The following is a 16377-nucleotide window of genomic DNA, read 5'->3' on the forward strand; positions in this document are numbered from 1 at the left end:
CATTCTAATAAAGCATCAAAGGGTCACTGTCCTGGCAAAAGCATGATCAACCAACCACCAGGGGGTCATTGTTTTGGGAAGACTCTGTTTGTATTTAAGTAAGCATGTATTAAAGAGATCTGATTCATCACACTGAGTCTACAATTCTTCTGAGAATTAGCAACTCTCAACCTCACAAAGGAGAATTTCCACTACACTATTCAGCATGTATTCAGCTTTTTAAAATCTTTTAAGGTTTTGAAATCATCACAGTTTTAGTTTTAAGGATTTTTAGCTCGTCTTCAGATTTTATAATGGGTGTGTATTGCGTGAGCTACAGTGCGTGACATCATCCCTAGAGTGGAGAGCAGCTGGAAAAACTGGAGAAAAACTATCTTAATCTTGATTTAGATCCCACATCTTTTACATCACATAGACAATACATACATAGAAATGCTGGAAATCCTGTTGGCTTTCAGCTGATGGTTATTACATTACATTACATTACATTATTTCAGATGTAGGACTTACACTTCTGGCTGTAGAAGCCCTGGAGTGACAAGCACTCCAGCAACTCCCCCATAAGCCACAATGTTAATTTTGAGCCTACATTTCTGGAGAAGAGCAGACGGTACCGGTTTTGTTTTTCACTCTACAGAAATAAAAAAGACATGAACACGATCGTCTACTTGTCCTCTCACTCATGTTAAAATATCACCAGTAGCAGCAGCACTACTTGTAGTACTACTTCTACTTCTACCTCAAGTTTTTCAGCAGTGTAGTGCAATGCGTTATAGTTTTATGCATTATTTTCCAGTATATTCAACATAATTTGTCTAGTTTAAAATGAAATTCTGTTCAGATCTTACAAACTCTCCCTTTCCTGAGTATCACATGTAAAAAGGTTGTATAAAGCCTTTGTGGCTCCAAAGGGAGCTGCATGAAATCTGATACATTTCCTGAAGATATGTCACTTGAGTCTGTCAGTTGTGGCTGAAGAAAAGGAAAATGCCAAAACATCTGGAGCTATGAAAAGAAGTCCACTCTGAAGCTAATTAAACTGCTACTAGCATTTAGTCACACATCTGGATCTCCCACTGAACTGTCATCACTTCATCTGCACTGTGCAGACGTGCTGACATCACCATCACTTCTAGGCATTTTTCAAAGATTATCCTCATATATGCAACTCAAATGCTTAAGTGGAGAATCTCACTGTGGTGTCTTTACAGAACATAGTACTAGTGTGTTATAACAGCCTCAACTCTGAAGATGAACATTTGTGAGAGGAGGAAGGAAAAAAGGGGTCATCTTTTTTTATTTTTAATGTGCTAAATCACAAAATACACACATACACAGTACATGATCAGAAAAGAGTTTTTATTGAGTGAGCTCTCACAGAAACAGGAGCCACACACACACACACACACACAGTACTCAGTGTAGTCCTACACAGCTCCGTGCAGGTACAGGGACAGGAACTTCCTGAATGTTTCAGGCTTGTAACCTTCCAGACCAGCTGGTACCTGCAGGGGGACACAGCAGCCGATCAGAATCATTTCACTTTTCACTGCTATCTCCATTGTGCACCTCCTCTTCTCCTCCTGCTACTGTTCATCTCAGACCTATAAACACAACTTTATGTGTAGAACTGGTGGAGTTGCAACTTAATGCCTCAGAAGCACAGACGTCTCATTTTATTAAGTGCCTGTTGCCTCGCCTCCTCTGTCTTTCCTTGCCTTCTCTGCTCTCACTAAGGTCTAAGACGTGAGGAGAGGAGCTGAGGAAAGGAATCGAGGATGTACAAATGAGAAATGATAAGGGTTTGTTTATTAAAGTTGTCAGTAAATACATATTTACTGTGAGAAGAGGGTTCATACTGCAGAGCTCCGCTGTCTGTTCTATAATCACACAGACTGCACATCACGTGTCAGAAAGGCAGTCACTCACTGAACCCCATTGATTTAATGATGGCGAGGTTCTCATCTGATTAGGGGGGGAACTGTTCACCCAAAAAGTGAAGCTCCAGAAATGTTTTGCGACTACTAAACTGACTTTCCCTCAGCATGGAGGGAGGAGATGATGACTGGATCGTTATGTTTTGGGTGAACTGCATATTTAAACTGAGTTTCAGTTACCAATAGACAGAAAATGATCATTGTACCTTGACTTGCTTCTTCTTGATGAGAGGTCGGAGTTTTGCAAAATCATAGAGTTCGACGTCTTCATCCAGCCACACCTGCAGACAGCACACAGCATTCAGAAGGCCAGCAGACAGCAGAGACACACACTCATCTGTACAACAATTCTGACTGAGTCATGAAAACTAATTCTCGTGCGACAGCGTGGATTTTAGTTTCATTACTTGATCAAAAGTATTGATGACAAGTAGTCCTGAGAAGTTTCTTTGCGTATGTATTTAGGCATCCTCATAAAGTCCTGATCCCAGTGTAACACACTCCATACACTGATGTTATAGGTATACTTCACTGAGAAGCTCCTGGATCTGGATCAGTCACTCCTGTAGACTTGGTTCTGAGAAGTTTGTAGCTGGCTCTTGTGCGGAGGACGGCGCCTGTAGCCATCTTGAATTCACAGCAGTTACAATTGATTCCAACAGTGTCACCAACCGATCCACTACTACTACACATCTGTGTGTTCCCAACGCCATTTCTCCGCAGGTGCCGTAGATTACAGAGGGCCAAGATACAAACTTTTCAAAACTAGCTTACAAGCCTAAATGGCGGGCGACTGAATCCACATGAGACAGAGTCTTCCTTTAAAAAGGCAGAACATAATAAAGGTGCTAAAAAAGTGTTGCTGTTTACTTGTTGATGTGCTGAAGCACATTTTCCGTTCAGTCTTGAGAGTTTACCGTGTCACTTCTTCTCTTGGTGACCATGACAGCTTAAAGAAACGGGTTTGTAACCTTCTTGTTGACAATTAGATGAGAAGATTGATATGACTCTTCATACCTGTATGCTAACCACACAGTTAGAGCCAGGGTGCTAACTTACGTTCACATGTGTGGAACAATACAACCAATCACAATGTGTGTTTACAATAACACAATGGCTGCATCACACACCAGCTTACATACAAGTTACCTGCCTGTTTTCATGATCTTATTTCAAAGTATAAACGTCTCATTCATCTAAAATGCATGTTTGATGCTTTCATGTCTTATTAATTACAACAACATGACTAATGTTAGTAAGGAGACATAATTTCACAGACTGAAGAAAAAGACAGCTTGAGTTTACTGAAAACTAACGGTTAGTCTGAGACTGAAGGTATCTCCACAGTGCACATCAACAGTTGTTGTTAGCGAGACGTCTCAGTGACTCTGTCTCTGCTATGCTGTCCTGTGTTTTCTCCCTGCAGGAAGTTGCCTCAATCCAGGTGTGAACATACTGACACTGGAAACATGGGGGAAGCTGGCCAGGCTCCGTCCAAAGTAGAAAGGATCTGCCTGCAAGCACTAATTAACATGTTACATCTCATCTCTTTGTTAAATCTGCACAGAAACCTAAATGTAAAGATGACAAGTAATGCTTTGATGGTGGTTAAGTGCCAGGCCAGCAGCAACTTTCCAGAGTCCTGCCATCTGTAGCTGTGGTTACATGGACAATATCTCTTCAGTCCAAGTGAAGTCATTCTGATTAGATAATAACTAACCTGTTTACATGGACGCTACATAAAGTGATGCCACAAAGCATTTAATCACAACACAACGTTTTCTGAACTCTGTTTCAAGTCTTTATGCTAAGCTAAGTGAAGCAGCTGCTGGACGCAGCTTTATGTTTTGTCAGACAGATATGACAAAAGCCATTAAGTATATTTCCCAAAATGTCCAAATCTTCCTTTAAAAATTAAACACCAACATATGACAGTCACCAATATTCATTATTAGTATTTTAAGAAAAAACTCCCTGGGACTATTATTTTCTGCATAAGGTGTCTTATTGTTGGAGAAAAATCACTAGTGTGAATTTTAAAGCTACGCTGCAGCTCACGTGCACTTCTCTCTGTATAATTGCATATTCTGTAGTAGTGAAACAAATTAGTGCTGCAACAATTAATTAGTTTTTAGCCAGTTATTTTGAAAGAAAAAAAAAAAAGATTCTGTGATGTCAGCTTGTTTCTGCTTTCTTTCCTCCTCTGTGACACTAAACTGAACTTCTTTGGGTTGTGGACAAAACAAGACATGTAATGATTCTGAAACACTGATCGACATTATTCACCAACAATACAGCAATTCATTGAGAAAACGACCAACTGATTAATCAACAATGAACATTAGTGGCAGCCACTAAGATGTCGTGACTTGGACTTTGTCACAGAGCAGCACACACAGCTAAGAATACAGATGAAGCACCTGGTTCTTGATGCCGTCGTCTCCTGACAGATCTGTGGTGTTGAGCTGGAAGACCAGGAACTGGAAAAGTCTCCCGTTGGTCCCCACTGCCTGTACTGTAATAGGACGGTCCAATACATGCTGTGGCTGGGTCTGACACACACACACACACACACACACACACACACACACACACACACAGCGGTTCATACAGAGTGTTCACAGAGCGTTATCACAGATCTGCTGTTAACTATGATGAGTATATCCTCACCCCATACAGACTGTGTGCACGGGCCAGAGCGTTTCCAAAGGCGAACATCACCATCTTGGCTCTGAATTGTTTTGGGTGGAGCTTACAGTTAACATCACCATCCTCCTGGAAGTACAGTGTGTGGGCATGAGGGTAAGGGTAGCCCTCCCTGAACCCTGATGAGAGAGAAGAGAACAGTGACACACTGTCAGCCTCAGAGACAGACACAGCAGACTGAAGCATGACAAGGACTCACCTGAGCAGTTCACCTCCTCCTCGTACACGTGTACCTTCTGCAGGTCGATGGAGGGGGAGACAGGATAGAAGGTTTCTAGGACGTGATGTGCCGTGTCGCCCACTTCCTGTTTCCCAGAAACCTCTGGCAGAGGGTCCATGCAGTTGTACAGTAAACCATTCTGACCCCGCACCTGGAACAGGTCCTCACCTTATATACAAACATGGAACGTAAATGGAAGGACATTAGAATGCATTCAGTAACTTGTTTCAGTACTCATTTTGGGCCAAAGAATGAACCCAGATGACTGCAGTGATCCTCAGACTTCTTCTAGCGACACCAGCAGGCCAATCTCTTCTGAAACTTACTTCAGCAGTCTTCTTTGTCTTTGTTGGCGCATTGCTGCCAACGATTGCCTCAAACTGTTGGCAAGAATGTGTATTGTAGCAGCCACGTGGCCACCAGCACACATGTTACAGAGAGAATACAGCTCCACTGCACCAGCAGGGCTCCTGCACCTCTTCCATAGTGAAATTTAAGCACTTTTAACGCATTTTCAAGCCTGTCCAGCACCCGAGGGTGTAATACAATGCATTTTGCAATGTCAACCTTCATTTATACTGATACAATAAAGCATCCTGTATCACAAACACATATCTGGTACTTGTTGGGCGGCCCCCTAAAACTTTCATTAGTTTTTCTCAATAGCTGCTACAGAAGTGAAGGGCAGCATGATGCTGGGCTGTCTGTAGGTTTGTGTTTTTATTTCTTTATCCATCTTTCAAGCAGTTTCAACTACTTAATCAAATTTCCAAGACCTTGAAAACACCACATTAAAATTCAAGCATTTTCAAGGATTGCCAGCACCCATACTAACACTGACTAGCAGTGGTAAGAAGCTCCACAGGGCACCTTGAAGCACCAGCTGATCCAACAGTATGTATTGATTACCTCTCTTCCATGTAGCTGCCAGCGAGTACTTCTCAGCGAGGATCCTCCTTCCAATTACAGTGTGTCTGGACTGTAGAGTGGCACACAGATGGAGCAGGTTGGAGAGCAAAGTGTTGCTGAGGAAGAGAAACAAACGGTGAGAGAGAGGAGTGATGGACTTCAACCAACAAGGACTGTGAAGAACCTGTGCTGCCCTCAGCTGCCAATGCTAAACCACTGCCAGTTCATTAGCAAAGGTGATTATAATGGCTCGTTTACAGAGGTCGGGAAATACAAGAGATTACATAATCAGTGGCAGAATGGCTTTGTGCTGAGCCACTAGTCCCATTCACACTGCCCTTTCAAGGTAGGAATCTTGCACTGATATTCCACCTCACCGTCTGTATGAAAGTTACAGAGGTGGAGAGGGGGAACAGTTTCTTTCTGTCTCTGATCAGCCACCGGAGGTAGTAACAGAGCCACAACAGAGGTGAGATGACGTCTGTGTGAATGGAAAAGCCGGCAGAGCGGGATAGGAGTGTGTCGGTCTGATGGTGTTCACAGTCTGAGAGCTAAACAGATCCTTCACTCATCAAATAAAAGAGAAATGTCCCACACTTCAACCCACAAAGCAACAACACAGGACCAAATAACAGTAATGTGGCAGCAGGTCATATCTTCAGCATCTTATACAAGGAAAAAAAATACTGAATTTATACATGGAAAAGTGTCTGTCATCCTGTCCGTCCTACTGACTCTGTCACATTTCTGCCCGAAAAACAGTGTCTGTCCCCGATAGTGAGCCAGACAGCTCCCTCAGTTGAACCCTAACCCTTTCTTAGCAAAGATGTCAAACCTTACTGCTGTGCTACTTTGGAAGTTGCATCCAACATTACTAGGACATGTTTCTGTCAATCATTTCAACACAACAGAATGAATTTGTAGCCATTTGTCTGAAAATGTTCAATGCAACTTGAGTTTTCTTTTGTTGTTTTGTAGTACACTGCAGGGACTTTTAAAAGTCTGTGGAGCTGTAAGAGTGTCCACTCAACAGAACTTAACTCGACCAGACCATCAGGCTGTAGTGCTTGGCCGCTGGCATGGACACACACACTTCTGTTATTTTTAACAATTAACAGTTAATTGACAAAGACAACAGGCAGGGCTGTAGCCAGGATTTTATAAATACTGAGGTCATGCACACGAGAACAAGCAGCATTTAAAAGAAAAGAAAGAAAATCTCTACCTTTTATCTGATGAGAACAGCTGTTTCTCTCATTAGTATATTATTACCATGGGAACATTTATCCATCAAGCTTAGTTTTCATCTCATCCTTGTCTTTAACTGGTGGAAGCTCCTCACTGACTGTGTGCACAGAGCCAGGACATGTCACGTTTTGAATGAATATAGGTTGATAGTGTGTTGGCTCAGGTCCTGAACACAGCTGCTGCTTCTGTTCCTGCTGTAACTCTCAGTTAGTTGTTGTGAGTGTGCAGGTCGGTGACGTTCAGCCCCTCGGCCCTCACACACACTGAATGACAGGACGATACTGTACGTGTGCAGCTTGTTACATAGATGTCACATAATGTAACTTGTTGTTCATACAGAGCTGTTCAGCTTTGTTAATGAGAAGATGCCAACCTTTATTCAAAACATGACATACAACTAAGGAGTTTTAGCAGTTCTTCACTTAAACATTTAACTGGATTAAGCAAACTGTGAACATTTTATTTCCTCACTTGGAGACAGAAGGTGGCGCTCCGGCAGCACTACACCTCACAGACCAGACAGGATCAATGTACACTACCTGTATTTCTCTTTGCATGGTCGTTCCTCTGTTGTGTCCCAGAAGCGCGCATGTTTGATGGCATTCTGCACACGTTCATCCTGATCTGGTATCTGATTGGCAGGACTCTCAGCCAATGAGAGCAGATGAGGCGGCAGACCAGAGATCAGCTTGGCTTTGGTCAACCACAGAGCCTGAGGCACACCTGAGAGAGAGAGAGAGAGAGAGAGAGAGAGAGAGAGAGAGAGAGAGAGAGAGAGAGAGAGAGAGAGAGAGAACGATGCAGAGATCTCAGGTGACATGTTTCTGAATAATATCTGAAACTGACGGTCAGACTGAACTGGTCTGTTTGTCAACCACTTATGGAGACAATCAGAGGAGAGCGGTCACACCATGTTCTACATGTGTAATAATAACAAACATGGACATCTTCTATCACTGAACTTTCATTATCAGACTTACATCAAGGCTCATCTGCGTCCTGAGTTAGTGCAGGATTACCATGTAAGATAATTCTATACCATCTGAAAAAGATCATGTCTGACATTAGCATACCACACCAGAGACAGTGATGAGCCTCACAGTGTCTCTGATGTGGAGACAGTGCTGAGCCTCAGTGTCCATCATTTACCTTCCAGGGCGCTGGTCCTCTGGTTGTACACATAGCACGGCTTGCCTTTGTACAGCAGCATGTGGTGGGCCGGGGGAGCCTTGTAGTGTCCGGGGTCCTTGTAGTCCCGCTCCCACTGAGGGTACACGGGCTTAGCCAGCCCCGGCACATAGTGCATCCTGTCCCCGTATGTGACCATCTCCAGCCCGGGGATCTCCACTCTCTCCCTGGGTCTTCGCGCGGGGAGAGCCTTGGCTGGGAGAGATCGACTGACAGCGAAGTGTCTCCGGGCCTGTCCATGTGTGGACATCCGTCCCAAATCCTTCAAGAGGACGGTTGGAGAAAACAACGGTGTCGCCATTTTCAAACAATGATCCGTTTCTGTGAACACGCCGTCTCCTGGAGGACTTGTGACGGAGTCTCCTTCTGACGGAGTCTCTTTCTGACCTGAGACTGAGACTGCCTGTCACTGAGCTCTGCTGCAGGGCGCCGCCATGTTGGACACTCTAGGCTCGTTCGAGATGAACTGCGCTGCCTGGAAGGTGGACGAGACCAGGCGGCACCAGCAGGGGGCGCTGACAAAAAGCTGCAGTCAAGTCGGACAGTTTCCAGCCGCCGTCAAAGAACATACAGGAAGTGACAGAAATATTTACATCCTGTTAGAGCCATCTGTAGGCTACCTGTAGTTTGCAGAACACGTTCGGATAGTTATGGCTGAAGAAATTGCGTATGCGTTCTTGATCGCTGATGAAATTGAAACACTACTTTTCCATTTTGCACATAAATTCCACTGTGTTAATCAGCTTAATGGGCAGATGGGATGTGGTGTGATTTTTACTATTTAATCTCACAAATGTAAAAAAAAGAAATACAAACTAATTGTACCAATGAATTGATCATACTTTTTAGGTTCACGGTTTTGAGGTCATACAAAGTGGATTTTTCTAAAATGATAACTACTTTTCACTGTGGTCTAAATGTGTCAATCATAACTTTTTATTTGTTTAATAATGCCACTGTTATGATTGAAGTGAGAATCAGAACGACAGGGCAGATGTTAGCCCTTGGAAGTCATATTTATTGAATAAGAATTGCCTACAAAGTAGATTTATGTAAAGGCACTGTCATTTATTAATCATACAATCCCTGAATTTAAGAAATTGAACTACTGAATTAACAGTCCAAACGTTCTCACAGCTACATATATAGGCTACACATGGGGAGGACGAGCAGCAAAGGTTTCTTATAATCTTTATTTATTGATGTATTTATATTTGTAATTATATACAGTATATATGTGGGAATATGTGTGTATCTGGCATTGTATTCTATCCTTTGTTCTTTTTGTCTGCCTTGTAAAGCATTGATTGCTCGTTTTGATAAGTGTAATATAAATAACCTATATTATTATTATTATTATTATTATTATTATCATTATTATTATTATTATCAACCACACAAAATATGTTTGTTAACAGATTAAACCTTCATTGCTAGCATTAAATATAACAATTACACAGAAAATTAGGATTTTCGACAAAACGTAGTGTTTGTAGTCCTAACTAAGAGCCAATCAGCTCTCTGATCAGGCGACAGCCAGGCGTTTCCCATCATGCCCTGCGGTCTTGCAGTCGGTGGAGAGCAACTGCATCACCTGGCTCTAGAAACTGCGGCCGCCTTGATCTCATGAGGTTATCGTTGCCGGCGCGTGCATGACGTCAGAGCAAGTCGGGATCAAGTCGGACGCAAATCTAACCGGCATGCATTCTGACTTCTTGTGCTGTAAAGCAGCGATGAGGAAATGCAGGTCCCGAGAGCACCCACGGCTGGTTACAAGAGGAACTACTGGTGCATTTTTCTTCTTCTTCTTCTTCTTCTTCTTCTTCTTCTTCTTCTTCTTCTTCTTCTTCTCCGGCGGTTGGCATCCAGCTTAATGGCGCATTACTGTCACCTCCTGCTCCGGATTGTGAATCAGACAGTAAAGCTTATAGTCTAAAACCCACCTATACACACACCCTATCCTTATCTAATACCAATTCACTATCTCTATCTATGCCCTGTTACTACCCTGTCCCTGCTACTCCTTCACAACCTGAGGAGTACTCCTGGCCACTAGGGAGCAGTATCTTATTAGTGCTACACTGGCTCAGTTAGTAGTCGGCCATTTTGTGAGTATCTGTTTATTATGTTCCTGCTATGGTGGTTGGAGGTTCATCTCTGTTCATATTCCTGTAAGTCTTAGTATTTTAGTTTCATTACTATCAAGCTTGGTTAAGCTCATACTGTTACCTTTGCTACACAGTATCACATATTAATTAGCTATTTGTTTTAGCTTATGTTGCTATTCTGTGTATTGCTGCAGGGCTCCTTCATCGTTGTCATTAAATACCTGACCTGACATCGAGGAGTGTGTTTCTTCATGAAGGAGCCCTCAGAGCGCAGCTGACGCAGTGAAGTAGCAGCCAGTCAGTCAGACAGTCAGACAGTCAGCCAGTCAGGAGTCCCAGCAGCTCGCTCACACTCTTTAAAGTGTGATATCTGAACCGGACCGTGTCTGAAGCACTCACCATTGCTGTGTTGACAAATCATGGACTTGCCCATCAGAACCCACCGCCTGTCATGGCTGCGCTGGCCCAAGCCCCAGCTCCTCAAGGCCCGAAGCTCGATCGACCTAAAGTTGATGTTGGCGTATAGATAGAGGAATGGAACGTGTTCATCCGTCGCTGGGAGGTCTTTTGCACCGGCTCAGGCATAGGAGCGGCCCAGGCCCCTTTCCAGTTGTTTCAGTGCGCTGGGCCTACACTCGGAGATAACCTATTGAAAGCTAAACCCAACGCCACTTCTGGGACCTTGCCGGATTTGATCGCTGCCATGCGTTCACTAGCAGTCATTCCAGTCGCTACATGTGTCCTGCGCACCGAGCTGCTTCAGTTACACCAGGAACGCGACGAAGCATTCCGCGCCTTCACCGCCAGGGTGCGGGGTAAAGCAGAGACCTGCGCCTACAAGGCGGTATGCGAGTGTGGCAAGGATGTAGACTACACCGACCACATCATCCGTGACGTTTTGATCAACGGGATTTATGACTCGGACATACGCCGCGACATACTGGGGGCGCCTGACTCTGCGCAACCGGCGATTCCTCCGCGGCTACACGCCAGCCTCCTCGTACACCCGACAGCAGCCAGCTGCGCCGTTGCCGCCGCCGCTGGCCCTGGAACACCAGTCCGTGCCTGTCCACCCTGGACCTGTGATGCCCCAGGGGGTCGTCCCACGGATATTGGATGGACCCTGCGACACCGCTTTGGACACCTCCCCGCTGGCGTCCCCTGATGAGACATCCCCTGGCCTCGGGACCCGAGGTGACCCCGTTCCTGCAGATGTCACCCCGCAGGCGTCTCCTACGGTGTCACAGTCGCCACCATCGCTGCCCCTGCTTGTGCAGCCGGGCCGCACGAGGAGGCCGCCCAGGCGCTACGAGCCTGAGACTGGTCATTGGATAAGGGACTGAGTCCGTTAACGTATTCCTGTTCATAGCTTTACGGACTGGGGGGGATGAGGAGTACTCCTGGCCACTAGGGAGCAGTATCTTATTAGTGCTACACTGGCTCAGTTAGTAGTCGGCCATTTTGTGAGTATCTGTTTATTATGTTCCTGCTATGGTGGTTGGAGGTTCATCTCTGTTCATATTCCTGTAAGTCTTAGTATTTTAGTTTCATTACTATCAAGCTTGGTTAAGCTCATACTGTTACCTTTGCTACACAGTATCACATATTAATTAGCTATTTGTTTTAGCTTATGTTGCTATTCTGTGTATTGCTGCAGGGCTCCTTCATCGTTGTCATTAAATACCTGACCTGACATCGAGGAGTGTGTTTCTTCACAACCTATAAAAGACCCCTGTTTCCCTTGAAAACGCCAACAACACCCTGACCTGTGCTCTCTCACCCATACTCACTACCCCTCTTAATGTGAGTTCCTGAACCCCTAATAACCTACTCTTCATCAGCTCTCTCTGCGTCTCACACCCCCTGCAACTCAGGATTACATGTTCCACCGACTCCTCCACCTGACACCCCTCACACCAGCCTGCCTGGTGTTTCCCCACCATTTTTAACGTTTTATTTAGTGCACAGTGTCCCAGCCTCAACCTTGTCAGTACTCTTTCCTCTCTCCTATGTCCACTACTAACCCCATCTGTTTTCACACTCTTTTGTATATGATATAAATGCCTTCCTTTTTTTGTGAATGTACCCCAGTCAAACCTTTGTGTAAAAGCATAATTACGACGAAAAAGCCACTTTTAAGATTTACTGTATTTTAGTTTTCGGGTCAAAATCATTTTCAATTGCGTGCTAGGGGCAGCTCTATGGTAGCATCAAAATCACTATTTTTAAAACACTAAGAAGACTCGACACAACATGAAACTTTGCTCGTAGTATCACCAGGGTCTCTACACATGAACACGAGCATTGAGAACATTGTTTGTGTATACAGAGTTTACTAAAAAGAAGGTTTTTGAACAACTCACGTTAGCAGTCGCTTGCTCTGCTCGCCGCCATCCTGCCAGTCGAGATGCATCGATCCCCGAGTGCTGGAGCTTTCTCCTCCATGTTGCGCAGCATGCTACCATACAGCTGCCCCTAGCACGCCATTGAAAATGATTTTGACCCGAAAACTAAAATACGGTAAATCTTAAAAGTGGCTTTATCGTCGTAATTATGCTTTTACACAAAGGTTTGACTCGGTTACATTCACAAAAAAAGCCTAGGTTGCATTTTGGCAAGAGTTACACTTTAAAGCCCTCTTCGCCAGTTCATCCACCCTCTCATTTCCCCTCACCTCTACATGTGCTGGCCAAAATTTAACTTGACGTCCCTGATTTGCTATCCTTGTAAATGACTGCAAGACTTCATACATTATGTCTGGACGGCTGAGTGGAAAGATTTTAAACTTAATAATACTGAGGCAGAATGTAAGCAAATCCCATGTCTCCTTTGTTCTACACGTTTTGCTGCCACCATTTCCACTGTATACACTCCTTAATTGTTGGATGTCCGACTCCTGTCTCAGGATCCTTTGCCCCATATGTGTATACTAGTGTGAAATCACTATACTCTTTACTTATGTGTAACGCCAGTGACAAGTTAACTCTTGGCAAGTCATGGTTGGCCCACCAGCACAGGATGTAACGCCATTGACAAGTTAACTCCTGGCAAGTCATGGTTGGCCCACCAGCACAGGAGCTGGTCAGGTCAGCTGAGCTGGCGGAGCCAATCAGGCCGCTTTACGTCACTCAGGGGCCGTCTCTTTTCCCCCGGTGACAGAAGAAAACACACCTGGCTCACAGAGCACGCCAGCCAGGCAGCCGTCCACTACTCACGGCACGTTGCTACTCACACATCCACGATTACAGAGAGATATACGGACACGAGAGGACTGAAGCAGAAAGCCGGAGCTTCACTGCAACAGTGGGAAGACAGTGACTGAAGAGGAAGCCGGACAAACTTTTATGTCACGTTCCAACTGAAGAAGCTGTTACCTGCTTGTTCGGATGATGTGATGCTGTGCTGCTGCTGCTGCTGAAGAGGATGTTTGATGGATTTGGACTTAACACTGGTCAGGCTTTTTAATCCTGATGATGATGATGAAGAGGAATATAAAGACGAAGACAACACGGATGGCGAGCTAATCAGAAGAGTAAAGACGACTGAGCAGCTAAGACACACACAGGCCGCAAGCCTGGCTGATCCCCAGGTGGTGTGGTAGCACTAGCTTTAGTCTGGTCCCGTTATTTATGGGTTAACAGTAATTAATTCTGCAATACTACTATACTTGAATCAAGGTCTAAAGTCTTTATACACCACTGCGTACATTTCTGCTTATGGTATTGGGAAATGTTGTGTGTACCTGAATGTGTGTTGAAGAGTTGATTAACCTCAGCTAAGTCAAAGCTGCGTGGAGTACAATCTCCATTTTTGATAGCACTTTATGCTTTATCACATTGAACCTTTGTACATAGTTTTCTTTTCTAAAGGCCTTTATTTTGGTTAATTATTTTGGTTAATTATTTTGGGTATCAAGTATTACTACTGCACTTTAACGTTTCTGTGTATATATGTATATATATATCTTTTGTCAATACACTTTACTCTCTTTGCAACTCAGTCGTTGTGTGCGTTGTTAATTCTCCATAGCTCCTGAGCCGAACCTCCTTTACATACTAGTCCACCACATACATTTTGGTATTCTTTTCTACCTATAAATTTAATCTGATTGTATCTTAAGTGCTACATATGCAATATCTAAATGCCCCCACCAAATCCACTCTGCCTTTACCTCTCCTTTTGCTCCAGCAAATACCAATCTACTACTGGCCACTCTAATCTCCATGGGGCCACCACCGGATATATTACCGTGATCTGAGGTGTCTGTGTAACTGCACATTCTGAGCTATGATTTAACTGTGACATGTTGCCTCTGCTTGTGATAAGGAATGTTGCGGATATTTGGGTTGACATGTCCAGAGGCCCAGAGTCATTAATCAGCTCTGTGTTTGCGTCAGGATGTTAACTAAAAGATGAGGCCCCTACAGGGTACTAAACTGAGTTCCGCTCTCACACCCATTGTTCGGAGCTGGCTTAACGTATACATTATGTCCATATAAGGACAGAGAAACAATTAGGGCAACTTTAGGTTGCCAGCCCAAGGAGTGACATCAGCAGAGTTAGGTAATTTACAGAGGATGAGCTATTCCAGAGGGATCGGAGGCAGATCAACTCCTCTTTCGCCTATTGGATAGATGGACCCTCAATCCACCAAAGTGACCAATTAGAAGAAGTAGGTAGGTGCGGGCGAATGGACTTTAAAAAGGCCCGAGCAGGCAGAGAAAGGTAGGTGGGTACTTGTAGATTTTCTAGATCGAAGGTTCAAGAGGATTTCTGGTAGAGCAGAGGGCAAAGCTTTAGGCAGGACTTTGTCAGATATTGGGAACACCGGGTGCGGCCGCACTGGTTCGGATGCAGGCTTGAAATCTGTTTTAATAAAGATTGCTCTATCATTCCACCCAGCCTTGCCTCCGCAGATTCTTTTATCACCAAACTACACGCTGACACCTTTGATGAAGACAGCCCAGCAACAACAGGTCCAAATGATATCAACAGTGTTTGCAGGGCGTTGTTATATAATGTATATAATGTTGTTACATATGTTATTCCTTTATGTTGATGCCATTTAACAACACACCTGTTTTAAACATTGACTCTTCATTACAAACATTACTGCTACAGGCTCACAAAATACATCATATGGATGCTGTATTGGTGCCCAAACCTTTTCCCTTGGAGGGCCAAAACTGAAGATTAATGGAGGGCCACAGGCCAAAAGTATTGTAAGATTCATGGTACTAGGAAGAACCTCAAGTTTCCTTAAATGACTGACTTCCTGAACGAAGTGTCATTCTGGCCACCACCCTCAGATCACCAAGAATACTTAATAATTACATTCATTGTTATAGTTTATATTATACAACAACAAAAGTACAAATCCTTTAATTTCATTTAATAAAGTCATTTTTTTTGTGGTCAACATTAACAGATTAGCACCACCAAGTTACAGAGTATATTTATACCAAAGAGAAGATAAACCACCAACCCAATAAGCCAAAGGACCATTTACATGTGAGGTTTCTGTGATGTAACACAAATTAAACAACACAATGAACATTAACATCTCTACAGGGAATTATCTGTATCTCTGCAGAAATTAAAATACAGAATGACTTTTTAAAAGTGAATGGTAGAGACAAAGCATTGTTGTGGAGAGAGATCTGGACCCTCCTCTTCTCATCTTCTCTTGTATTCAACAGCCAGGCTGGCCAAACTGATGAGGCAGATGGTAGTCTTTCCAAGCAGAATCCAATACCACATCTGACCTGGCAGACCTACATGGACACAGAAGGATGCAGACTGGACTTTTAGTTCCATGAAATCTGTTAGAAGCAAAGCTGCAGCAACATACACAGAGCTGACAGGAGGCAGAGGTAGAGGGATCAGTGAAGAAAAGACAATTCAATTCAATATAATTCATGTATTTTTCATCCAACTACTTTAGTTATTGTAGGACTGTAAAGTCAAATTAGAAGCAACATGAAGTGACAATAATGAATCCAGTCTACATTAATCAGTCCCTCCAGGGTCCAGTAGCACTACTACACTTACAACACTGCAG

General features: G+C 43.9%; 1 protein-coding gene across 1 annotated transcript; it reads right to left on the bottom strand.

Moving 5' to 3' along the window:
* Nucleotides 1-1340: 1340 nt before the first annotated feature.
* mrpl37 (mitochondrial ribosomal protein L37) lies at nucleotides 1341-8686 on the bottom strand. The gene is made up of 8 exons (XM_073491841.1): nucleotides 8170-8686; nucleotides 7560-7743; nucleotides 5773-5888; nucleotides 4843-5031; nucleotides 4608-4762; nucleotides 4358-4489; nucleotides 2144-2218; nucleotides 1341-1505 (listed from the first exon to the last, which is right to left on the bottom strand). The coding sequence occupies exons 1-8, from the start codon at nucleotides 8507-8509 to the stop codon at nucleotides 1428-1430; spliced, it is 1269 nt and encodes a 422-aa protein (XP_073347942.1). The 5' UTR covers nucleotides 8510-8686; the 3' UTR covers nucleotides 1341-1427.
* Nucleotides 8687-16377: the final 7691 nt, after the last annotated feature.

The sequence above is a fragment of the Pagrus major genome, chromosome 21 (genome assembly GCF_040436345.1).
Source record: "Pagrus major chromosome 21, Pma_NU_1.0".
Classification (NCBI taxonomy): domain Eukaryota; kingdom Metazoa; phylum Chordata; class Actinopteri; order Spariformes; family Sparidae; genus Pagrus; species Pagrus major.